This window comes from Zea mays, chromosome 3, assembly GCF_902167145.1.
Source record: "Zea mays cultivar B73 chromosome 3, Zm-B73-REFERENCE-NAM-5.0, whole genome shotgun sequence".
In the NCBI taxonomy this organism is placed as follows: Eukaryota; Viridiplantae; Streptophyta; class Magnoliopsida; order Poales; family Poaceae; genus Zea; species Zea mays.
The window spans coordinates 208,258,216-208,284,003 of NC_050098.1; the positions used below are offsets into that span (position 1 = coordinate 208,258,216).

Genomic DNA, 25,788 nt, shown 5'->3' on the forward strand with positions numbered 1-25,788 from the left:
GCAAAACCCCACACCACACCACACCAGTGACGAGACCACCAGTGACACCACACCACCACATTTTCTTCAGATTCCTCTCCCCGCTGCCGCCATCCGGTTATCGGGCAGAACCCCTTTACCCCTCCTTCCTCTCACCATGGGTCCAGGACTCTACTCCGACATCGGCAGAAAGGCCAGGGGTCAGGACGAGTGCTTGTTTTCCTTCTGTTTTTTTCTTCTTCGGCTTTCCCTTTTCCGGATTTCTGGGGTTTTGCTTGGGTTGGATGTAGCGATATCTTCGTTTGTGATTTGTGACGGAGTTATACTGTTTTTCTGATGTTTTTGTTTGTTGGATTCGCAGATCTCTTGACAGGGGGCTTCAATACGGGCCAGCAGTTGGTCCTCATTACCCACTGCTCCAATGGAACCGTGAGTATCACTAGTATCTTCTCGCTATCATCTGTTTCTCGCGCTACTCTTGGTGTGGTTCTAAGAGGAAGAGGATTGCGATGATGGAAGGATGATCAATATGTAATGGGTTGGTAAAATGCTAGTGTCATTTTGCTGCTGTGTGATGTGAGACAGTGAGTGTCTATTTGTTCTGCAAATCAATTGAGATTTATGTAGTTGCCGCGGGTTAGCATGCATGCTCTGTGATAAGTTCATATTCGGGTTAAAATGTTTTATTGAGTGTCTGAAGTGAATTTGCAGTTACAGTTCTGTTTACTTTTCATCATGCATCTATACTCGTCCTTTACTTTTAATTTAATCTGTAACTGCATTTGTCATAAATACAATAGAATTTCAGTAGATCAATTGAGAGCAGTATCAAGGCTTGAGCCGGTTTATATGTCGATGCTGCATCTGTAGTCATAAAAAAGGGCAAAACTACCCGCATGAGTGGGGTCTCCGGAAGAGATAAATTGACATGAGTCTTCCTCTCTAAATATAGAGAGGCTGCTTAGAACCGGGTGACGTAGTGAGATATCTCTCACTACTGCACCAGGCCTGTCCTTCTATCTTTAGTCATAAATACAATAGAATTTCAGTTGATCAATTGAGTGTGGTACTGGTATCCTTGAAGGAAGGCTTGAGCCTGTTTATATGTCAGCCGTTGACCTCTGTAGTTCATGAGTGCGCAACACTTCCATTTTTTTGGTTAAGAGTTATTTTGTTTAATTGTTGATCACAGTGATTTGATATATGGAAACATTTGCACGATTTTGTCTACGTTTGCATACACCTATTGTATTCATACTTCTCACTGATGAAATGATGATGATGTAAATCTGATCTTACACCTTTTCCTTTCTGATATTTCTGTCTATAGCGGATAGCAGCTTCAAGCACAAAGAGTAACGAGTTCATCATTAGTGAGATCCAGGCCCAGCTGAAGAATAAGAATGTCACAGTGGATGTCAAAGCAAATTCAGAGGCTAATGTAAGTTTCTTCTGAATCTGTTCCTGTCTTATTCAAGCCTTATTATGTTAAGGTTCTTGTTTAACTGCCTAGAATTAAATAAATTGTTCTATGCATACGATTGATTCTTCTATTAGTTCTGTTCAGCTCTCAACTACAGTCACTGTTGAGGAACTTGGTGTACTAGGCTTGAAAAAGATAATTACCATTCCTTATCCACATCCAGCATTTGGGAGGGTATGCTTCTTCATCTTTTCCAGATTGGTTGAATCTCTATTTCGTAGTTTTTTTTTACTGATTATCTACCTTGTGGTTGTAGCTTGAAATCCAGTACTTGCATGATTATGCTGGTATCAACGCCAGTTCTACCATGAACAGAAAACCTTTGGTTAACCTTTCTGCTGTATTTGGCAACAAAGCTATTGCTGCTGGTGCTGATGTTGTGTATGATGGTGCTACTGGGGATTTCACTAAGTACAATGCTGGGTTGAGTTTCACCAATGCAGATCTCAATGCTGCTGTGACCTTGTAAGTTGTTTCTACTACCTAGTTCATAGTAAATCCTTCAACAAACTGCTAGCTGCTAGGGCAGGCCAGGAGGCTCCCACATGAATGGAGTTGAAGGGATAAAACGATGCAAGCCTTATACCACAGATGCGGAGAGACTTCTAGGAACCCAAGACTTTAGTGGACAGCTCTCCCCAATGCAGGCCTGCCCGCATGTCTTAAATGTTTTTATGCTTTTTTTTACCTTCTGGTTGGGTAGTTAACTTGCATCTTGAAAGCCGTTGCCTTCAATGATTTTTTACATCAGTGCATGATGCATGAATTTCGTGGCTTTTTAGTGTGCAAAGTGATTTAATCGCTAACACTCCTTCAGGAACAACAAAGGGGACAGCCTCACTGCGTCCTACTACCACTTGGTGGACACAGAGAAGAACACAGCTGTTGGTGTGGAGGTGGCCCGCAACTTCTCAACCAAGGCGAACAGAGTCACCTTTGGGATGCGGCATGCTCTGGACCCTACCACCACTGTGAAGGCGCGCTACAGCAGCAATGGAATGGCCAGCGCCCTCATCCAGCACGAGTGGAGACCCAAGTCATTCTGCACCCTATCCACCGAGGTCGACGTCAACAGGTTTGATTTCTTGCAGACCCCCAAGTTTGGGCTATCACTGGTCCTCAAGCCCTGATGATGATGCCGATCCCCCCTAGTCCTAGCACAGTCAAGTCTCCGTATCAATACTTGAGGTCGAGTGAAATAATTCTGAACCTCAGCTCTCTCTGAACTTGGTGTCATCCTGAAAGTTCGCGGTCTCCCTAGCTGGTTTTAGATGTTGAGAACTGAATCTGCAAACGACAATGTGATCAAGTACATTACTCCGTTGACACATTGTCTAAAGCTCGGAATCTTCACCTTCACTGTTATCTTTTCGATGTTTTCAAGTTTGGTTCGTCCAATATATCATTTCTGCCTACGGTTGCATGCTATGAATGTAGAATCACCGAAGTCATGTTGTGGGTGGCAAAATACATCTCTTGACCCATGATGAAGATTCAAATTTTATTTCACACATAAATAGAGTTGTGCATGCTTTTACATAGCTCCAAAATAGAGGACGAAGCTAAATTTTAATGGCCAATGTGCCTGCAAATGATGGGTGGTTCTGGATATATCGAATGTTCAACAGTAGTCCTATTAGATAATCCTATCGCCGTGGCAAGTGCTTCCATAGCTTATGTTGTTGAATTTTGCTGCTCCATGGCGGCAGCGGCAGCAGCTCCCGCCAGCTGACCATTCTGAGGCGCCATCTCCTAGCATTATGCTTTCTTGTAGCTTCCTTTGGAAAAGGCAGTTTGCTCAAGGAATTTCAGATTTAATCAAATGTGAAGGGATCTGGATCTCAACCTGCACAATACAAACACGTTTCTTTAAGAGCTATACTGGGTACCTTTTTAGTCTTTGAGCAGTTATATGGCACTCGCAGCCCGCCAAGTCTATGAAGACGCTTCCCAGATTTTGTAATCTTGACCCTCAGCAGCAACAATCCAGTTCTGGGGACCGCTTGGCTCAAAATGTTCTGATCCGATTTTCATTGTTACCTTCTCATCAATTTCAGCCGCATATAAACTCCTCTCTGCCTTTAGTATCTTGATCTGTAAGTGTTATTTCACATGGCAAACAGTCCAAGCATTAAGATACATGAAAACAGGGCACAAGGGGGGAGAGCACGGTTGTTTAGTTGTATTTTAGATTTTACCTTGCTGCGGCAATGAATCTTTTGACGGTGTCGAATGGAAATAAATTTAGCGATCTCTGGTTGTAAGTGTGAAAATATGTGGTCATAGAAGACTGCGGGAGTGCCAGGGTGTGTCAGGATGTAGGCGTATCCTTGCAGTTCCATACCATAGGGGAACCTCCAATGGCCCTACAGATATGCCAGAAACAGTGTGAGGCTGATGCCAAAACATGCAGGTTTCTGACAATTTCTGCTTCACAAATTTGACAAGGAATCAAGACAATGGTCTTCAAGATTTAAAAGAGTTTAACAATGACGCTGAGAAACATTTATAACTTTTAGAAATAGAAATACACAGTATTGAAGCAATAAGGAGTAAGCATCTAAATTCTTGCCATTATTGAGAATAAATGCACCAGAACAATCAGGCTATTCGGCATGCAGGTCTATGCTGCTACTACTTAAATGCAAATACAACTAGAAGTATGTCAACTTGCAGAGTGCTGAGAAATGGTAGTTTTGAGATAATATGGCACCGTTCTATTTGGATACATTGTGATACTGAGTTGTACCTGAGTAGAACCAGTATCATGATTCTCTATAAATGTGACTGCTCTTGAAGGCCACCAACCCAATACTCCAGGGGGTTTCCCTTTTTCATCGGACAGGCGCCAATACTCTGATCTTTCAAGCGCCTGTGTAGGAAAAGACAAATTCCATATTACACATGCAGGGAAATATGTAATAAACATTAAATGTAAGTGCACAAAGTCAAACGACTATAATGCAATATAGCATCCTTCCCAAAAGATGGGAAAGGCTGGTCATTCCATTCCTAGATGAGTTGGTCTTACAAGCAAACAACTTCACAACATATAATCAACATTGAGGGACCATCAGACTCTTAGCTATGCAAGATTCAGGTTAAAGTCATTTGACAGAACAGTTATTTCATATTTCGCGTCTGGCATAACAGTTATAACAGCATTACATGCTTGTAGAAAAGTATTGAAGTGTGGATTATAAAACTGAAGTTAAAATACATGATGTTATGACCTAATCAAATATACATACAACCTGCTTTATAATACATAAAGCATTCCATGTGATTACTATAATACTGGTAGATAGGAGGTGAAAATCTTTGATGGTTCCAGGTACCAGAACAAGTGAACCCTATGAGAATGTGCAATTTCGAGCTGTTGTTTAAATGATGCTTCGAGCCCTTGTCACCAATTAGACATTACTTGAAGTTTGAAACAGAAATGAAATGTTACTACCAGGATTGTTCTGAACTTTTGCTGCTTATTAGATGCTACTCGAACATTGCAACAGAAATGAAGTGCACTGGCTCCCAGCCAGGGTCCACAACTTTTTAGAACACTTTGAACTCGGTCCATAAGAACTGCCATATAACATTTATGTTTTAAAACTGTAAGCTGCAATCTTACCGCATGAAGTATTCCTTTAGTGGTAACATCAAATGCGCCAGCAGTTCCATTTGTAGCATTTATCCAATCAACAATTCTCTGCCTGTGGGCATCCTGATTGTAGTCCATTTCACCATAAGTATAACTGAGGGAGTCCCAGTACTCTCCTACTGCAAAGTATGGTTCACTTGCTTCCAAATAGTCCTTGACATATCCACCCCAGAAACCACGAACAAAGTCAAGTCTCCATCCATCGTAGCCGACTTCCTTTCTGCAAGCAGAACAGGAATGAATAAACACACGACATGCTGACATTTTGTGTAACACTCTAGTCCATCAATATACAACTTACAACCCAATTCATCTTTCCAGCTACGAAACATAGAAAAAATTCCTAAAATGCCACTGGGTAAACTAAATCACTCATATGCTGGGAGCCCACATGTCAGGGACACATCGATGGGTTATGAGCGATTGTGTTTTCTCATTTGTGCATAAGGAAATTCCCCAAACATCAAAGAATAAGCCTGGTGCAGTGGTAAGAGCTGTCCCATTGAGTCATCAGGTCGTGGGTTCAAAGAATAAGCCTGGTGCATTTGAGTGAGGAAGGCTTGCTTCGTTTATCCCTTTCCTAGACCTGACTCATGTGGGAACCTCTGACACTTGGTCTGCCTTTTTTTATATACTAACAACATTAGAACCTGTAAGCTACTATCCCCATATTAGAGTACCACATGTCCTGCACCCAAAGAAAAAGAATAGATGTGTGGGTGGGTGTTGTAAGGGTTCTGGACCCTCTTTCTTCTTAATATATACAACTCTCAAAGGTTCGAGGGAAAAAAGAGGAATAGATAATCTCCTATTCATCAAGAACTGCTACATTACGTATACCTATTTCCAATTGGGAATGAAACTAAAATGCCCCACTGGCTGAGGTATTTCACAAAAAGAGCAAGCGCAACACAATTACATAAATTCACTGGATCTCCTAACAAAATTATTTTCCAAAGCAAGTTAAACTAACAATATTTTGCAGTGTTTTTAGTGCACCTTCTATTCATGCCAATGATTTCAAGTCGCCTAGTCGCCTGGTCGAACCTTGGGACCGACCAGGCGACTAGTCGCGATTAGGCGACGACTAGGGCGACTAGTCGACCCCTAGTCGGTCCTAGTTGGTCCCTGGTCGTCCTAGACTAATAGTTATACTTATATAGGTATATATATAAATATACTTGTATACATTATATAAATTAGAACAAACAACTAGGATAAACAAAGTAACATATTGCTTCATTGTGATTTGTGACTTACCTGAACCTGACATGTGACATCCCATAATGGAGTACAGAGAAGGGGGAGAAGTGGGGGGAGTAGGAGGGACCTTCAGATGATGTGCTCATCTCGTCACTGGTTCGCAGCCAACGCCGGTTGGAGACTGTAGCAGTGCAGCAGGCGAGCAGGACTGTAGGAGAAGGGGCAGGGGACGCATGGTGTTGTAGCCGCTGGTGTAGCCGCCGGCAATCAGGAGTCCAGGACTGCAGGGGCGGTGCCAAGAGAGGAGAGGAGAGGAGACGTGCAGGTTGGAGGCTGTTGGTGGCTAGGTTAGAATAGGAGAGGAGAGGGTACTCTAAATTAGACTGTAGATGGGCTAAAAAAAGGCCCAATAACTAAACCCTAGCCGAGACGACTAGGACACATTACTCGGACGACTAGTCGCCCAAGTCGACGATTAGTCGGACGACCAGGACGACTAGGTCTTCTAGTCGAGTCGTCCAGCAAATCGTGTCTTAATTACCGACCAGCCCGACTAATCGCGATTAATCGCGATTAGTCGGACGACTTGAAATCATTGATTCATGCCAATTTGATGTAGGAGTCATTAAGACAAAAACTGGTAGTAAACTGATGACAATTTGCAGAGTTTCTATTGTACCATCCATCCATTCCAATTTGTTACAGGAGCTAAGCTGGGGACAGTGTGTATCATATGAATTAACAAAAAAGTATTCCATCTTTCAAAAGAAAATCATCCCTATCTCACACTCCAAGATGCAAGTTGGGTCCACAAACCATAGAGGCGTGTGGAACTATACAGATGCTGCATCAAGGACATTTGCATACATAATGCATGCAGTGCAACAACAAAAAACTAGACCAACCTAGGGGAAACAAAGTGGCATTTTATTGTTAAGAGGAAAACGACACCCAAATTCACCACGGCTAGGACTTGAACCTGGGTGGTCTGGGAATATATACACCCACAACCAGCTGTGCTAGCTCAGCTTCCGCAACAAACAATGAGGCATGAGCAATGGAAAAAAACTATCACCAAGAATGACAGAATAACTGACCTCATCCAGCAAAGCCATTCTTTAAGATCATTCCTCACAAACTCTTGGGAGTGATCAATGTTTGGTGCTGCATGGAAATTATCTCCACTGCTCTTGTTTCCTCTTCCCTACAGGAACAAGAATTTAACCCCAACATAAAATGGAAATAATATATTCTCATAATTTCTAAGTGAATTAAAATGAAAAGGAAAGGGAGTACTAAGTTGAACATGTTTATTTATGCAACTAAGTATGGGTGTTAATCTGAGCACTTGCTGTTAATACTAATATATGCAGGCACAAAGGTTCAACAAGTCCAATTAGAGTAACATATTAGTGAATCGAAACTAGTTTATGTGAAGGAACAAATGGACCAATTGTATGTGTCTTGCTAGAAATTACTGCTGGACCAATAAGAGAATAAAATTTAGAGTTAAGTAGGGAGTTGACAGGGCTTGCATCTAATGCACCTGTGAATTTGTAATACCTATGGGCTATGGTTTACTGTCAATATCAGCTTGACTGAATCCAAGGTTCCTGTTCACTGGATGCTTAATGTTAAATTCTAGGTTCACCGAGTTCAAATGGGAATTTAATCATATGTTCAATAACTATACTTACACTTCACCACATACTGGTAGTTCAACTAGTGAGTTACCCATTTCATTGGATAGATAGTCAGACCATCTGTTAGATGGTCTACCAGTTTGGGAAAGAAAATGGTAAACTTAATATTAGCCAAAAGAGTGGCAAAAAACATGGAAGCCTAAAATTTGCATATAGATCTAACAGACATCCACTGCCTAGCTTGGTGTTTCGCTGTACAGAGCAGTAGGGCACTTCCTTAGTTCCTTCACCTAATAACATATCCTGTCTTTGAACATGTGTATGGTCCTGGACTAGTGTTGCTTCTGCAGTGTGAAACCAGCATTTTCAAATGTGTTTACACCCAATGAGAGCAAATTAGTATGGACAGTTTTGAGACCTAATCAGTTTTTACCTTCTGACGTGTACCCATACTTGAGGTACCCTAAGACAAGAAAGTCCACTCTGGAAGACTAGAGCGTCGCATAGCCTAGGATGATCCCTGAACAAGAAGAAACCTAGCAACCCCGACCAGGATAGAACTGGTCACTCCGATCTAAATCCCCGACTAGGACGAACCCGACCATAACAGAACTAGCTAACATTCTCCAACCTAGTCACCCCAACCAGGCCAAGCAAAGTCCTGATCCAAGTCATCCCAGTCAGTCAGCCCCGACCTCAGTTGTGCCAAGATCGGTCGGTCTAGACCGTACACCCCTGAAAAGACACCACAACCTAGGTACCGTGAGCCTCTAGAAAAGGATAGCGTATTTATGATCCTCTGGCCGTTTGGCGCACGCGCCTGACTGAGGCGTGCAACGGAGAGAGACAGCTATAGTACACGAAACTCCAAAAACTCCCTCGCCCAACTGCTTCACCCTCAAAAGTGCGAACAAGGGCCTGCAGGCCATGACGGGTCTCACTTTAGAGGCAAAGAAAGTCAACAAAACCAGACAAGACAACAGCAAGAAGATTCTCCAAGCCAAACTGCCCGTATGGCTCTCGGAAGCATACCAGACGGCAAGGCTTTGGACACCTGTAGGACTCAATCACCCCCATGGCCTAGTCAGCTCAAGGATGACAAGGCAGATACATTCGCCATGACATACCCGAGGATCGAAACAACACACCCCATCAAAACCTTTTTAACAAATAGGTCTCTTGTTCCTCAAGTATATAAAAGACATGGTCTCACTGTAAAACGTAGATGAACTCGGTTTGCATACTTCTCACACAAGCACAAGAGTCCAGCGCTTCGCCTTGTAACACACGAAAGCTAGCAACAGAGACTTCAACATCATACTGAACATAGGAGTCCTCTTCGAACCAATCTAAAACTCTCTTCAACTCGCATCGAGCAAGGCCATCGGGACAATGGCACCTCAAGCTCCTTCCTAACCTACAAATCTACTTGTCATGTCGTCGAAACCATGGCACCTTTCGCGACAAAACAGTCGATCTAGTACAGTTTCTTAAAATTTTTTACGTCTAATGAGAATAATTTGTTAAGCCTTCTAATTAAATATATTTTGAAAAAAAGGCGATACCTGGAAATGTGGATCATCAGCAACAACTGCTCGATCATCCCAGTTCATACGACCACCAAATATATTCCAGACACCATTGTTGTTCTGAAACTGAGCACACCTATGATTTAGAACAGCGTCGCCAAGAACCTTGATACCAGCTTCATGGAAAATCTTCACAAGTTCCTTCAGCTCATCCATGGACCCATATCTGAAATATTGGTTTATCATATTAACGAATGACATCAGCTTGTAAGATTGTTTAGTAATATATACTAAAGGTTGTCTACAGCAGCTATCCAATCACATCCCCTATCTAATCTCCTATTTCAAACTTCACTCTATAAATAGTGTAATCTATAGTACAAATCCCCTATTTTACATGATCTGCTGCGGACAACATAATTAAGAATCTGGAATTCTTAAGTCTCACCCATTTCCTTCTAAAGATCATAGACTTCTATCCAAGTTAAACATAAGAAGATCAAGCATTTTCCATGGTCAGCCCGAGTCTAGTAAATTGAGCAATTGATGGCAGGACCAAGCAAGTTTGTTGTCCCCAATTGGAAACATTCTTCCATACAGAAAATTAGTAGCAATCCTTCATAACTCTACACACCAAAGATGAGTGTGTAAGAAAAAATGGACCCTATGGGCAACCATGTTTGATTTTGATGTTTCATGAATAACAAGATCATTTGGACTAATGATGTTTGCTAGTATACAAGATATAGTTCAAATGGATGCAAGGTGGACTTGGATTTATTCCCACCTCCTTGACACAAAGCCCAGGGCAAGGGCTATGTGAACATGTTGAACACCCACAGGGCACTTTGGCTGAGAACTTTCTTGGCCAAAAACTACTGCATGTAGGTTGCCATGCTAAAGCTGGCATGCTAGAGGGGACAACGGTTGAGATGTATAATTCTTCCTCCCTCCCCTCACCCACTCTTTCCTTCTGCTCTTTCGGTTGGTGTAGATTTTGTGCAGCAAGGATAGGTAGCTGACTGGCCTCCATTTGGTTTGATTAGTTCCTATTACCGAGGCAAACAATCTGCTCTGCAAAAATCATGTGTGCATGGTATGTGGTATTCAAGGGCAGGCGCCCTCAAGTTTACTCCAAGTGGCATGAGGGACAAGCACATGTCCATGGCTTCTCTGGAGCTTCTCAGTTTCTCACCAAAAATAATATAACTATGATGCAGCTGTTAGAGGTTTTACTTCTTTTGTCAACACAATTCTCAACTAAAATGACGTGAATTGTTCTGACCAGCTAAATGCAGCTGTTGACACACCTCCGGTTGTCAAAACTGCTACTCAACCATTGGTTAATGGTTCCTCTATCTCTCTCAAAACTATTTTCATTGCTGTTCTCCTTGTGTAAATCTGTGTGCTGTGGAAAAAAAACTTAGCATGTGCAATTGACATCAAGCCTGTGAACTGAAAACTAGTGTAATGTCAAGAAACATTGTATTTCAATTAAGGTGCTAGTTACTGTTTCATTACTAAAAATATTATGAATAAGGTCATTGAAATATGATAGGATATGGCCTCTTTTGCTCCGTTTGGCTGGTGCTTGGGCTCAACAACAGTCAGGGCTGGACCAGCTGGGGTGCAGGGAAACAAACACAAGCCGGGCCTCAGCTAGGCTCAGCTGGTCCACCCAACCAAACAAGAGACCCTGCACCGGCAAGTCCTGACCGATCCTGCCTTGGCCCAGCCCAGCAGATGCAGGCACCCTGGGCCAAGTAAACAAATACCCATAATTCACCTCCCCCGCCCCCTATTAGGCGTCACTGTTACGAGAAGTGAAACCCTAAACCCTAAACCCATATATCACATTACATGGGCTGGGCTCTAGGCCCATAACATTTAGACAGGAAAACAACACAAGAAAACAACAGTCTAACAGTCAGTCCCTACAGAGTGTTTAGCCTGCAGGCAACCTTCACAAAATGCCCAAAAGTTTTCTAGAGTCCAGACCAAGCGAATGAAAAAGGTTATGGTACATCAAAGATCTGTGACTATATATTCCCCAAACTTCTAGCCAGAATGAATAAATAATAATCCCCACAGGAAACAATATCAAGTTAGTTTTTGCACTTATCTAAGGAAGAAACTATAGTTTTGCATAGTCAGTATGGTTTCACATATTCAGTATGTCAAATAGCCACAAGTTTCTAGGTTGGAAAAAAAAATACATTATAGGCTATTGCACTGAGTACTAAAAAACATATCTACATGGTGAGTAAGCGTAAAAATTTTGTATGTTGCACAGAACTGCAGCTGGATGCGGTAGCTGAGTTTTGTTAAATTCCATTGACTTATTAGGACGAAGCTCAAATTAAGAGAAGATGGCTCTTGCACATTTATACATTAAAACCAGTAAAAGAGATCTCAAAGAAGGTGTTATCTTATAAAAGGTAAACAGATGAGGACAGAAGTGCTATAACATATGTTCAATGGATGATTTTTGCATGTAAAAACTATATACCGTGAGTTTAGATTATATAGATCCCTTGGCATGTATCCTTCAGGTGACACAGAATCAGTTGGTGGTGGTGACCAGACAATGGTGAAACCCAAGGACGACAACTCCTTGGCCTTTGTGCCAAGCTCAACATACCATTTCCCTGATTTATGAGATTCCCAGTTAAATCCTTGGCACAATATCTCAAAACCAGATCCAGTGCCAGAACATGCTGGCTTTGCGCTTAATGTGTCATCGAGCTGTACAGATTCATCTACGGAATCAATAGTGGGGCTCCTGAAAATGCTATAAGCTTCTGCTGCAAGTCTTTCGATTTCTTGTAGGATGTCCTCTTGAAGAACTTTATTCTTAGCTTTCTGACCTCTTCTAGACGATAGGCCAACCACCAGATTTCTTATATCACTGATTAAGCCATCAGCCTGTGAAGACTTATCCTCTATTTTCTGTGCCTCAGCCTTGTCAGGATCCTGAGTGCTGCCATACTGCCCCACTCTTGTAAGTGGCACATAGAAATCAGATCCATTCTCAAGATTTCTCAACCAAGTATACTCGTCAAGTTTGAGCACAAAAAACAGACAAGAATACTCTGCATCAAGTGAGAATGAAATTGAGTTTCCTGCTCCATCAGCTTTTTGCTGCAACCAGAGAGAACATGTGTGAGGAGTGTTAAACTGATTTCAAATAAGATCAAGTCATTGAATCATCAAATTTAAATACAAAAAGCTCTACAAAATGAAAAATACAACAAAAATATCATCATCATCATCAAAAACAACAAAAAGACTTAAAACCTAACAGGAACCATCTCCATGGCATGCAAGCTAGTGTCGAGCCGTCGAGGCTATCGGTCGTGCCGGTGGTGGGTGGTGGTGGTGGCCGTTCAGCAGGCTTCTCGTCGAAGGCTACAATCACTGCCCCACCGGAGTAGCCCCTCAGCCGTGTGCATCGGGACGGGTGGCAGTGGCAAAAGCTTTGCCGCTCTCCGGGCCAATGATGGCGACGCCGTGGGGCACCGTTTACTTCCTTGGAAGTGTCTATTGACTTGTCCCTGTCCCTTTGCATAGCGTGCTATCTTCCGGGGTGTAATCCTCCCGATGCTCGGGGAGTCTGCTTGCTCCCGGTGCTCGGCGCTATGGCTCCAAGCTCGTTGGTGAAGAATCGGTGTTGCCTCGCGTAAGGTGTGTCAAGGCTGGCAACGATGGCGCACCGCGGTCTTCCGCCTTGTGTGCCGGTGTTTGGGTGTAGGCGTCGTCAAGTTCCTTTGGCCGTGTACAGCCTGTCTTGGGAAATCGGACCTGCTCGTCCCTTGTGTTGAGCTCGGCAACGATGACTCTAGATGGACTTTGTGTGTGTGGCTGCCGTTGTCTAGGTTATTTGAGGGGGCTTTCCGCTGGTTCCTCTTACGTGCACTCTGTGTAGGATTTGGACCCGGTTTTTCCTTAAAATAGGGTCAATTTCATTCTTCTTAATTGAGAGGCAGAGCTCCTGCCATTATGTTCAAAAAAAATGCCAAGGTTTGGGCACATGGATAACTGTTTTTCATGCACTCATATTCAAGGTTAAATCTTTAGATATTTTCATCCTTTCAAGTCGTATTTTATAGCCTCTTCCCATATCAACTTTGGCCTTTCTTCCCAATTGTTAGAATACAAGTGAATTATCCACATCTCTCCATGAACGTAAGTTGTGTTGAACTGGTCAGTGTATGCAACTTAATATGGTATCAAAGTCAGAGGTCTTTGAGTTCAAAACCTGGTTAGCATGATTAAATAAATAATTGTTGGTCGCTTTTATTCCACATCTGAGCCTTTGAGGTCTGAGAGAATCTCAACGTGAGTGTTAGAAAATAAGTAGAATTGTATTTTGATCTATCTTAGACCGTTCTTATCCTCTTAATATAATGATGCGCAGTTCTCCTGCGTGTTCGAGAGTGTTAGAAAACAAGTGAATTGCACACCTCTCTCCATCAGCTTAAGCTTTTGGGTTGAAATGGTTGGTGCATGCAACTTAATAGCAATGCTATCGCACATTAAGATCCCACTACGCATTGGTGCCTCTGGAGGTCTCCGTTAAACATATCCAAACCATCTCAACCAGTGTTGGATAATGCTACCCCTAGCCTATCACATATATCATCGTTCTAGACTCGAACTCTTCTTGTATGGCTATAAATCCAACGCAACATACGCATTTCCACGACACTCAACTTCTACACATCTCGACTTTTTGTAGGACAACATTCTTCACCATACAACTCAACAGGTTTAATCGCCGTCCTATAAAACTTGTCTTTTAGTTTCAGTTTAGTGAGGATAAAGTCAATCTAATCAGTGCTCTCCACTACTATAGGTCACTAAATAGGATTCTCTCTTCCTAAAGAAAGTGTTGGCTATCAACAGTGGTAGACTGTGTTGTGTTTATGGGCCTTGGGCCTAGTTAAGGCCTAGCCCGTGTGAAGTATATACAATATGCTCTCTTCAATATTCAACTATTCTTCTCTATCATGGTATCATGCAACCCTAACCTGCCTCCCCTAGTTGTCGCCCTCCCTCCCTTTTCTTCCTCAAACTGCCACCGCCAGCCCCCTCCTTGGCTACTATCACTGCTCCGCCCCTCCCTAGCCACCGCTAGCCCTCCCCGCCTGGTCGTCGCTACCAAGCCTCCCTCTCTAGCTGTCATCGTCTACCCTCCCATGGTTGGCGCGCCCGTCTCCTCCTTCGTGAAGGCCTTCTGCCATCTCATCTCCTCTCTCCATCAACGCTCCCTGGTCGTTCCTAGGCCAATATCACCGTTGTCATCCCTATGTTCACCGGCATCGCGGATATGCCACCATTCACTGTCTCGCCATCACCGCATAGTGTCGTCGCCCTATGACTACCGGCCATCGTTGTTCTATCGCCCGTTAGGGCGGGCACATAGCACTTGGGTGTGGGCTTCCCCTCCAGCTTCGGCCCTACATGCCCCCCCCTTCTCCCCATGAGGTGGCTGCAACCCACTCCACACTCGTTGCGTCCCTCGCTGCCACCAAGGCTATAGTCGTTGCTGTCAGGGAGAGTGAGCGGGCGGCCGCTCTCGTCTGGGAGCAAGAGGGCATTGCCACTAATGCACTCGCTCGCCAAAATAGAGAGGTTGAGCAACACCTCGAGGGTCCTACCACCACAGACCCTCTCGGGTACCAGGCGATTGAGACCTCTCCGACGTATAAGACTGTTGTCATCACCAACCTCCATGCTTAGGCGGCTGGTGTTCAGAACATATGGTCCTTGATTCTCGTCCTCCTCAATCCAAACTCCTTCACTTACGCTCGCTGGCGCGACCTTGTCCTTCTTACCCTACAGTGTTATGCTCTCAACGACCACGTCCTCACTGCAATCGTATGCCACATTGTCCCATCCTGGCGTCTGCAAACTAAGATGTTGTCGGGATGTGAGGAACACATACGTCACCACAAGTGACACGTTACCGCACAAAGTGGACGTCAATATCGACATGATTGGTCCTATGATGTTGAACGGGGTTGGTGGAGACTGGAGAGGTAGACGGCACTGACGTGACGTTGTCACAATAGGTGATGGTACTCTTAGTCAAGGGACTGTTAAGCTCCTGGAGAAGCTGTCGAAGCCAGCAAGCTATAGCCACGCCGTTTGCCACAACACAGTACTCGACTTCAACACTAGAGCTGGAAACAACCGATTGACGCTTCGAAGACTAGGAAACCAGATTGTCGCCAAGGAATACCGCATATCTTGATGTGGATCGTCGTGTGTCAAGACAGTCGGTCCAGTTGGCATCAATATACACAACTAGTTCAGATGTCGATGCAGAGTGATGCAGGAGAAGACCATAGTCCAGTGTGCCACGCAGATAATGCAACAACCGCTTAATGGCATTAAGGTGATGCTCTCTAGGGTCATGCATGTGAAGACAAATCTGTTGAACGGCATATGGGATATCTAGCCAAGTGAAAGTCAAGTCCTGCAAAGCACCGGTAAGACTTCGAAATTGTGTGGCATCAGCCACAGGTACTCCAGAAGCTGAAGCAACCTTAGCATTGGTGTCGACAGAGGTGGCACATGGTTTACAATCTACCATGCCAGCATGCTCAAGAATATGCAAGGCATGTTGGCGTTAAGTCAAGAACAAGTCGTTGTGCTGTTGTTGGACGGAGACTCCTAGGAAGTGGCTTGGGCTGTTTCCAGCAGTGTTCGGATCATGGTACGGATGTAAAAAATACACATGCTTCGGCTACCGTAGAAGTGTCCAATAGCTCTCCGATGTAGGTGCATAAAAAAGGAGCCAACCCCTTCTATGTCCTATATTTGCGTGTTCTCTCTCCTCACCGTATCCTTGTCTAGACTCTATGTGTGCTCGTATTCGCTCACTGCTAGAACAGAGCCGATCTTCCGCATCACGGTAGGTGGGCTTGGTCACGTATACATCGTGAATTCCGCATCCGTAGCCGAGGCGTTGCTGGAAGCAGCCTTAGAGGCCCAAGGTCCTTCATAGCGAATTCCGGCTATAGTGCAGAGATGGTATGGCGAAGGAGGGCAGAGCTGGATCTTGTTAGAATGATATCATTGTTAGAGTGTTGTGTACATTGTAATGGGCCTTGGCCCACATTCCTGGCTATATATAATCCCTTACCCAGTTAGGGTTAGGGTTTCCAACATGGTATAGAGCTAGGGTTTTTTCACTCCACCCCAGGACGTCCCGAGAGCCTGACCGCTGGCCCTTCCTGGCCCTGGCAACGGCCACCCCTTCCCTAGCCTCTTCCTCCCCATGGCAACTGACGGTGATCCCCCTACGACTGCTGGTGCCGACTTCTTCACCAATTGCACGCCTCTTGTCTTACCCGGCTAGTGTCCTCGACTTCCACGACGTGGGCGCGGCCGGACATGCCGCCACGAGCCACCACACCGTTGTCGCGCCTCCCGCTGGCACACACACGGCTCTGCTCCCCACATGTGCGGGCGCGGGCGTCCCAGCCGTTGTCCCCAGTGCGCGCGACCTCGCCACCACTAGCCTCACCACCGTCGACCGTGTTCCCCTCGCGCACGCGACTCCAATGTTTTCAAGTCGAACGACTTGTTGGTCGTTCTGGCTAACCGACTAGGGCGATTAATCAACTTGAAAACATTGCGCGACTCGGCTCCCCACCGGCAATGGCGCGAGTCCCAGCCGTCGCCGCCGCTGTCCCTAGCGCGAGCATCCTCACCACCGTCGGACGTGTTCCCCTCCACTCTCCTGACGGTCGCGCACGCTGTGGCAGCAGCTGACTCGGATCTCCTCCCCGGCATCGTCGCAGTTGCGGCCGTTGTTCCCTCCGGTGCGCACGTGGTCATGGGATCCCTTCCCGACACGGGGGGCCACACCCCACCGCACCCTCGGCGTGCCCCTCCCGACTCCGCCGCCCACCACTCTACGTTGCTCGAACCCGCTTGGACACCTGCTGCTCCATCTGGCATTATCGCCCCTCTGACACCGTTGCATGTTGCCTCTACTGCTCTTGTCGCAGCCCTTGCCACCGTTCAGGCCACTATCACCACCTCTCAGGAGTGCGAGTGTGTTGCGTCCCTCGCCTGGAAGCACGAGCGCGCTATAGACACCACTTTTACCTCTCAAATGGCTGTCGCTCAACGCCTCCTTAGGCGTAGCGCTGCGCTCCCCCCGGTCGCCCCAGAGGCTCCTCACGCCTCCGGGCTCGACGTCGACAACATCGTCGCCCTTCATGCTCAGGCCACTGATGTTCACAACATTCGGTCCTTGGTGTCCGTCGTGTTGGATCTCGTGTCCCCCAGTACCCCGCTGGCGTGATTAGGTGCTCCTCACTCTCCGGCGGTTCGCTCTCGCCGACCACGTCCTCGAGGACGCCGTCACTCCATTGTCCCCGTCTTGGTACCAAATGGACAATGTTGTCCTCTTGTGGCTCCTGACACCCTCACCGTCGAGCTACAAGACATCGTCCGTGAGCGGGACGACACCACTTGCTAGGACGGGGTTGCCCTCGAGGCCCAGTTCCTCGGCAACCTTGGTCACCTAGTCTAGACATGTTGTCCAAGTTGTTTAGTAGTTTAGCCATTTCTTCTACTAGGGGCTCTCATGAGCATATATGCCACACCTGTCAGCTAGGCCGTCATGTTAGACTTCCATTCTCTAGCTCCTCTACTTAGACTGTGCATTTTTTATCTCATTCGTTGTGATTTGTGAACCTCTCCCATTATCGGTGTTTCGAGATACAAGTATTACTTGGTTGGTTCTGGATCCTCTCATTACTCATAGACTTTTCTCTTGCTCTTGAAGCCTGATGCTTTTCCTACTCTGTCACTTCTTCACTTGGGTTTCCACTCAGTTTGGTCACACCATTAAGGTTGTATAGTGTGACAACAAATGAGAGTTCAATAACTCTTCCTCCCATGTCTTCCTTTTCCATGGCGTTCACTTACATATGTCTTAGCTTTACACCTCTCCCTAGAATAGCAAGGTTGAACACATGATTCTCACTACTAACAACATTTTGTGCTCCTTGCTATTTCAGGCATTATTCCATGCTCGTTACTGAGCTAGGAGTCTTCACACTACCACTTACTTGCTTAAGCGCCTCCCTACCAAGGCGATTCAAGCTCCCACACCTTACTTTGCCCTTTTCAGCATTACTCCCTCCTACGATCACATTCGCATCTTTGTATGTGCTTGTTACGCAAACCTTTCTGCCAATGCCCCCCATAGGCTTGTGCCTCGCTCTTCCCGTTATCTTCCTTGGAACATTCTGATCACAAGGGATACTAGTGTCTTGATCTTACTACTCACCGTCTCTTGATCTCACGACACGTCATCTTCGACGAGTCAGAGTCTCTCCTGAAGTTGGATTCCCTGCTTGACCTTGACCCTGTGGCACCTTCTAGACAACCACCTTTTCTTCCTCATGCAGTTTCACCCCTGTTGTTGCCACATGAGACCCTGGCACTACCAAACACGCCACACATGGCCCCGACGTCACCTGCCACATCAAGTGTCGTCCCAGCTTCCCCTGCCACACCCTCGCCCACGCCATATGCATGCCAGCTGGCCATGGTTGCGCCATGTGTGCCCTCTCCTACCTCGACTCACTTCTCCAACCCTGTGCATGTATATCGACGGCGTGCATGGGAGGGCACACCGCCTCGTTCTTAGGCTGAGCAGGAGGTCACTCGTCAGGATGATGGGGTTCTTCATCTTGTTGACCACCTTGTGCTCCCTGTGTCCCCTTATCCACCGGTATCCCTCATACCATCTTCTATCCACCATGCCCTCGCTGACCCTCACTGGCATCGGGCTATGGAGTAAGAGTACAAGGCCCTGCTCACCAACCTAACCTAGGACTTGGTACCATGCCCTCAATGTGGCAATGTGGTGATTGGCAGGTGTGTCTGGACACACAAAAAAACTTGGCCGGTGAGGGAAGGGGTCTGGACACACAAGCAAAAGGTGGATCGCTCTCTCGATCAGTACAAGGCTCGATGGGTTCTCCAGAGGTTCACCCAACGTTCTGGTGTTGACTATGATGAGACATTCAGTCTTGTGGTGAAGCAGACCACTGTCCGCACCATTCTGTCCTTGACACTATCACATTCATGGCTAGTCCATGGCACCGACGAAGACAGTCCGTAGTCAATCTGCTAGTTTTGTGGACCCTACTCATCCTAACACGATCTGCAAACCCGACAAGTCATTGTATGATTCTCCTCTATCAAACAGGTCAAAAGCTACTGCCAAGTCCAAGACTTCCTCTCCCTCCTGGTTTCTACTATCATACCCGAAACCTCCATAACCCGTCTCAAATCTACACTTGTCCCATTAAGATTTCCTCTTATGAAAAGCTTCTCACTAATAGGTATAGCTCTAACCATTCTATCTAAGTCTTCCTAGAAAAGTCTCTTAGCACTCTCACCATAACCTACTTACTTGGGGGGCATACGTGCTAATTACATTCAAAACCAAAGTACCCACGACAAGCTTGACTAAGATAATCCTATATCCTTGCCTTCTCACATCCACCACACCATTATTGAGGATATTATCAATCTAAACTCCTACTTCATTTTTATTTGCAACTGTTATTGTGTATCGAAGCTTGAAGTCGGTATTGTCCACCTCCTTCGCCTTAAGACCCTTCATTTAGTCTATTGGACTAATAAGATGTTTACACACATCCTAGCCGTTGTCTCAACGAACTCCCTTAATTTGCAGGAGACCCTACATTACAACTACCTAAATAGATCTTGGTTGGTTCTACTGGCTTCTGCACCCTTTGCACCCGATGATGATGTGAAGACCCTTGCACAATTTTCACTACACTCAGGCATCGATGTAACACATCACTAAGGAAGTAGCGACACAATACTTGCTCACTTGACACCATGTCCAAATCATGATATGGCACGTCACCAAGGGGTTGCCGAGCATGTTGAAGTGTATATTTGCCTATGTTCTCCTAATAGCTTAAGCATATTTGTGCCTTTCTCTCTAGCTGCACATAGGTGGGGGTGTTGAAGTGTATAAATGAATTGTCTACCTTCTCCTAACAGCTTAAACTTTTGGGTTGAATTGATTAGTGCGTCCAACCGTCCACTCTAATAGACCCGACCCTTGCCCATTTAACAACATACCCAGGTTCCATTATGGCATGTCGCTAAGAGGCTTTACGGCCCAACGAATTTCTTTTGAGTTTCATCTCTATTGGAAAAGCTAGATTTAACGTTGGCTCCCAAGCCCATCACAACCCTCAAAGGATCAAAAAGAAAACTTGCATGGAGCATTCAGGTTGCATAGAGAGATGACCACTTGTAAGGAGTTGATTCCAAATTAACCAAAAAAAATATTGTCCTAGGAAGGCACCCCAATGAATGCAGAACACACAAATAAGAGTTGTACAAACACATAACTGTTGCATGGAGCATTCAGGTTACATAGAGACATGACCACTTGTAAGGAGCTGATCCCAAGTTAACCAAAAAAATATTGCCCTAGGAAGGCACCCCAATGAATGCAGAATACACAAATAAGAGTTCACACAACTGTTAAATATTTATTAAATGTAAGTTTCAAATCCTTACACATTTTAAAATTTACCTAAGGATATAACCAACATACTAGCCCTCACAAATTTCATGAGGAAAAACACTACATCCTTATGTTCTTCCTAGTAAAGGGGAATAAATAACTGAGAAAATAGAAGAAATAGGAAAAGTAATGTTAAGGTGAAAATTTTTCTTTAAGAGCATAGGAGAAACTCAAGCTTGTGGTGAGTGGGACAGGGGACGATAACGATAGAGTAAGGAACTAAGGCTAAAATGAATCAAGTTTTGGATTAGAGATTCATATAATTCAAAAGAACAAGTGTTATGACTTCTTTGGAGTAAAGTTAAAATCATAAAGCCCCAAAATACAATTAGGCTTCATGTAATCCCAAGTCAATGCTTTGTTGCTTGCTAACTATTATCAAGTCAAGTTGCTAGTACATTTTGATGCAGACTATTTCAGCCTTTTGCATCTACCATTCAAGAGCTTAACTTCAAGGTCATACCTGCAGCAAAGTTTGAAGAGCTTTGTGTCGGAATATTTTCGTTTTTGGTGGATGTGGTTCTGGTGGGATCTCCCATGTCATAGTATTGTCTCTGCAAACTCCCCAATGAATGATAACTTCTCCAGGAATATCAGTGTCAAATTCCACAAGTCTTTTATGCGCTTCAATGTCTCTCCTCACAGTGACAGTAACAAGATTCTGAACATACTCTGATTTAAGGATGGGGTATTCCTCATAGAACCCTGATATATGTTTGCCACTCAAACCTGTATCCTCAGGTGAAGTGTTTTGTGGCTGAGAACTAGAGCCTTCAGATTTCTTCAATACATGCCCCAAATCTCCTGATAATTAAGAGAAATATATTACAAAACTTTCCTAAAGACATAAAGAGGTTAGAATTCTTAAACTTTTTATAACAGATAGCCATGTAATTTCATGAGTTTGCTTCTTAATATAATGATACACAATTCTCCTATGTGTTCGAGAAAAAAATGCAATTCCACAAGAATGTTAAAATTATGAGTTATGACTTGAGGAGCAAAAAAAGTTCACCAGTGTATGCAACGCTAATTCCCAGGGAAACAAAAGGAAGAACGACAAATTTACATGTTGGGAACTTAGCGTTTCTTGATATTTTGTGGGTTTGTGCTACTGCAATCCAAAGCTCGCATTTTCTGTTCTACAAACTCAGAGATGAATTAGATGCTATAACATGGAGCATGCATTTGGCGCATCAGTGATAAAACATGCCATAAATATGAAAATACTGAACAATGTAGAACATTGTAGAATGAAATAAATTGTAACACCCCGTCCAATCCCTGGACCGACGGTACTTACTCCTGGCAGCTCTCTAGGATCATATATCATCCCCACAGACCAACACGAGTCTTTTGTACACACTTTATCCTCACTCATGCGCACCCGAGAAAACTTCCCGGTCGGTCACTCATCCCAAATTGCTCTAAGCCAAGCACGCTTGACTTGGAGGTTCTTTCGAGTTAGGCTTCCGAAAAATAAGATGCACCTTGTTGGTATGGATACTCTATTAATTCTATTAAGCCTTGGGCCAGGAAATCACCATCCTAGGGGCCAGGATATCACAATCCACCCCCTTAGAAGACCGACGTCCTCGTCGGTCAACCCAATCCAGAAACCTCCCCTCTTAGCCACGTCTGTGTCTAGTATCGTCATATGCCATGCCATGTGACCACTCCGGGCCCATATGTGCCATGCGCCATATACCCGAACCCCCTAGCCCACACACGCCCGTGAAATCTCGAGGGTCGGCTCTGATACCACTTGTAACACCCCGTCCAATCCCTGGACCGGCGGTACTTACTCCTGGCAGCTGTCTAGGATCATATATCGTCCCCACAGACCAACACGAGTCTTTTATGCGCACTTTGTCTTCACTCATGCGCACCCGAGAAAACTTCTCGGTCGGTCACCTATCCTAAATTTCTCCAAGCCAAACACGCTTAACTTGGAGGTTGTTTCGAGATAGCCTTCCGAAAAAAAAGATACACCTTGTTGGTATGGATACTCTATTAATTCTATTAAACCTTGGGCCAGAAAATCATCATCACAAGGGTCAGGATATCACATAAATCAACAATGGAGCGCTATGCCTTTATAGATAACCAGCTACATTTCAAAATCTCTTGTGTAATAGTATAATATTCCAAATTCCAATAACAAAATGTACACACCACTTGGTGGCAAGCACATCACTATGATCCAAATAAATGTAATTGTTAATGAAATTCTTAACAACCTGGCCAGATATCAATATCTTGTTTTCCGCCATCATTGAAGGATCCATTTAAGGGTATTCTGAAATCCCTGCCCTTATGCTGAAACCATGCACCTGTTTCCTCTTCCTAGTAGAGCAACAATATCGGGGACATTCAAATTTTACCACAAGTAAACAAATCCACAAAAACAAAGAAAAGAAGTATATAAAGGAACATGTAGGAGTTTGTTAACATGTGAACTTATAGAAAAACAGCTCACATGGGGCAAGTGGTCAGTATTGCCTTTTTGTGTACACATATATGTCATGTACTCATGTTTACATGCAACCATTTTTTTTTTTGGACAACTAAAAAATGTCAGACCTAGTGCCGGAGAATCTCACATGAGTGGATAACCAGAGTGTTTGAAAAAAGACATCCAGTTTAGGATCATTTTAACTACTGTTTCAATTGGCGCAACGTCAAAGCACCACATCATCTAGAAAATAACATAGAAAGCTATGCAATGGTGTAAAGTTGAAACCTTTAGAACAAAGTTGACAGCGGCGATTGGAATGTCTTTATCAAATTTGATTTGCATTTCATAAAGGGGCTGTCCTTCTGAATTGGGCAAAATCTCCAATGGTGTTTCAATTGCATAGTCCTGAAAATTCAGATATTTCCAGCTATTGAAAGCTAAACAAACAAATTTAATGGCTAAATGATAATTAGGCATTAGTTTTGATTATCTCGGATATGAACATAGACTTGGAGAATTTCTGCTTGAAAAACATAAACTTGGAGGAGGTTCCTCGCATTTTTGTATCATAGTGCAAGTGGCAGATAGTTGCAAGCTATATGAACTGCTTGTAACAGTTTTCACAAGAACAGAACCTTGATTGCAACTGAACCAGGTGGTCTCATTTCTGAAGGAGGCTGATCCCATTCTCTGCAAAGATATTGACAACACAGGATAAGATGAAATAGTTCATTAAACATGGTCTGAGAAAGGTACAGTCTGTAGTAAGAACAGTAACAAATTATTTCATTTCCTTCTCTAGGAAAAGAATGTGAATGCCTTATTCCTAAAGCAAGTTTCAATATGTTAAAAAGAAATGACAAGTTATGTCAGATACGCCTCAGCAAAATCCTTCTTTAACTAATGCGCACAAGGTCAAGATTTCAAGACGATTCCAAAGGAGTCCGAGTAAAAAAAAAGTATAGCAACTACTAACCTAAAATACAATAATGAAATCTTCACCTTCAAAGTTGTCCTACATGCTATGAATACATGGCTTGTGGCCTTGTGCTTACAAGTTAATCCAAATTCCGAATAAAATAAACAGGATATATGAGGTGTGCACAATTGGATCACGTAGGAACATACTGAAACTGAAACCGCTCCAACGCCAACCTCTCGTCCAATAACACAAAAAAAATGTAAAGTTCCGCGCCTTCCAGGGTAGCATACAAGCAACATGACGCCCTGTCTGTTAATCATTTTCCAATTGAAGTGGTTCATGGTTTCCCCTACATGTACCCAAAACTAGATTCGAAATTGCTTCATCCACCATTCCAGGGCTATTCAAGCATTGTATCAGGAGCTACTTGAATACAGCAAGCCAGAACGCACTTGTGGACAAAGTGACAAACTTGCTTGTCTGAACCAACTGTTGTTTTCATCCGTTGCACTTAATAATGCCAAAAAAATGTTGTTCGCGATCCACGGGTACCCAATGCCATGGAAAAAAATAAAGGAGTCAAACAAGATCAAATATTACCTTCCATGTTCATCATCGTACGAGACACCCCAGTGCAGTACCCACTTCCCCGCCACATTACACCCAACAACGACCTTGCACTTGCCTTCGGAGTCCGGCTCTGCGTCCACCCTCACCCACGCCTTCCCTTCCACCTGGGTTTCACCACAAAACTGAAGCATCAGCAACACCCCCAGACCAAAAACGAAATACACAGGAACACCATCTCAGCACAGATCACGCAGCGCGGCAGGGATAGAGGAAGCTACAGCTTGGCATCGGCGCAGGGGGAACGTCTCGGAGAACGCCGCTCCAGCGTCCTCGTCAGTGCCAGCCACCGGCGTCTCCGCGGCCCCGGCTCGGGCCACGACGCGGCCGCCGAGCCTCACGAGCCCGTGCTGCGCGGCACGGCACCGCCCGGCCCGCGTCCGCGTCCGCGTCCGCGCGGCGGACACCTGTAGGAAGGCGCTCCCGAGCAGCCCGACCCGAGCCGGCGGTGCCGCGCCCGGGATAGCACGAATGCAACAACTCCCCACCGACATGGCTAGCTCTCTCTCTCTCTCTCTCTCTGAGAGACCGGGTGTGTGCGTACCTCTGGTGTGTGCGTGTGATTGTGTGAAGGAGCCGAAGCGAATGAGAAAACTAGAACGGGAGGAAGAGGGAGAAGAAGGGGGAAAAGCGAGGCGAGATGAGTCGGAAATAAGAAATGGCCCCGCAAAAGGTGCGAGA

The 25,788-nt window shown here is 44.7% G+C and overlaps 2 protein-coding genes across 3 annotated transcripts; one reads left to right on the top strand and one right to left on the bottom strand.

Moving 5' to 3' along the window:
* LOC100282730 (outer mitochondrial membrane protein porin) lies at positions 1 to 2,975 on the top strand. Its single transcript, NM_001155636.1, is given in 6 exon segments — positions 1 to 179; positions 341 to 408; positions 1,310 to 1,420; positions 1,547 to 1,636; positions 1,719 to 1,927; positions 2,280 to 2,975. Coding segments are annotated over 6 exon segments (834 nt in total). The 5' UTR covers positions 1 to 136; the 3' UTR covers positions 2,593 to 2,975.
* Positions 2,939 to 25,788, bottom strand: LOC103651265 (alpha-amylase 3, chloroplastic). Of its 2 annotated transcripts, none has more exons than XM_008676883.4 (14): positions 25,329 to 25,788; positions 25,081 to 25,214; positions 24,194 to 24,248; positions 23,844 to 23,963; positions 23,341 to 23,446; positions 21,564 to 21,904; positions 12,005 to 12,636; positions 9,532 to 9,721; positions 7,421 to 7,527; positions 5,091 to 5,340; positions 4,212 to 4,334; positions 3,661 to 3,828; positions 3,352 to 3,556; positions 2,939 to 3,236 (listed from the first exon to the last, which is right to left on the bottom strand). In XM_008676883.4, exons 1-13 carry the CDS (start codon positions 25,599 to 25,601, stop codon positions 3,398 to 3,400), a joined length of 2,658 nt encoding a protein of 885 aa, XP_008675105.1. In that variant the 5' UTR covers positions 25,602 to 25,788; the 3' UTR covers positions 2,939 to 3,236; positions 3,352 to 3,397. The 2 variants fall into 2 exon arrangements, with proteins under 2 accessions (XP_008675105.1, XP_008675104.1); XM_008676882.4 differs by having other exon boundaries at positions 2,939 to 3,240.

What these genes read in the sequence shown, in the direction of transcription:
- LOC103651265 (XM_008676883.4), bottom strand. Translation starts at nt 25,601, where the DNA reads ATGTCGGTGGGGAGTTGTTGCATTCGTGCTATCCCGGGCGCGGCACCG. An exon ending in CTATATAATCTAAACTCACG is followed by an intron (nt 9,722 to 12,004) that starts GTATATAGTTTT and finishes CCAATATTTCAG; the next exon opens with ATATGGGTCCATGGATGAGC. An exon ending in CTGATGATCCACATTTCCAG is followed by an intron (nt 7,528 to 9,531) that starts GTATCGCCTTTT and finishes TTGTTCCTGTAG; the next exon opens with GGAAGAGGAAACAAGAGCAG.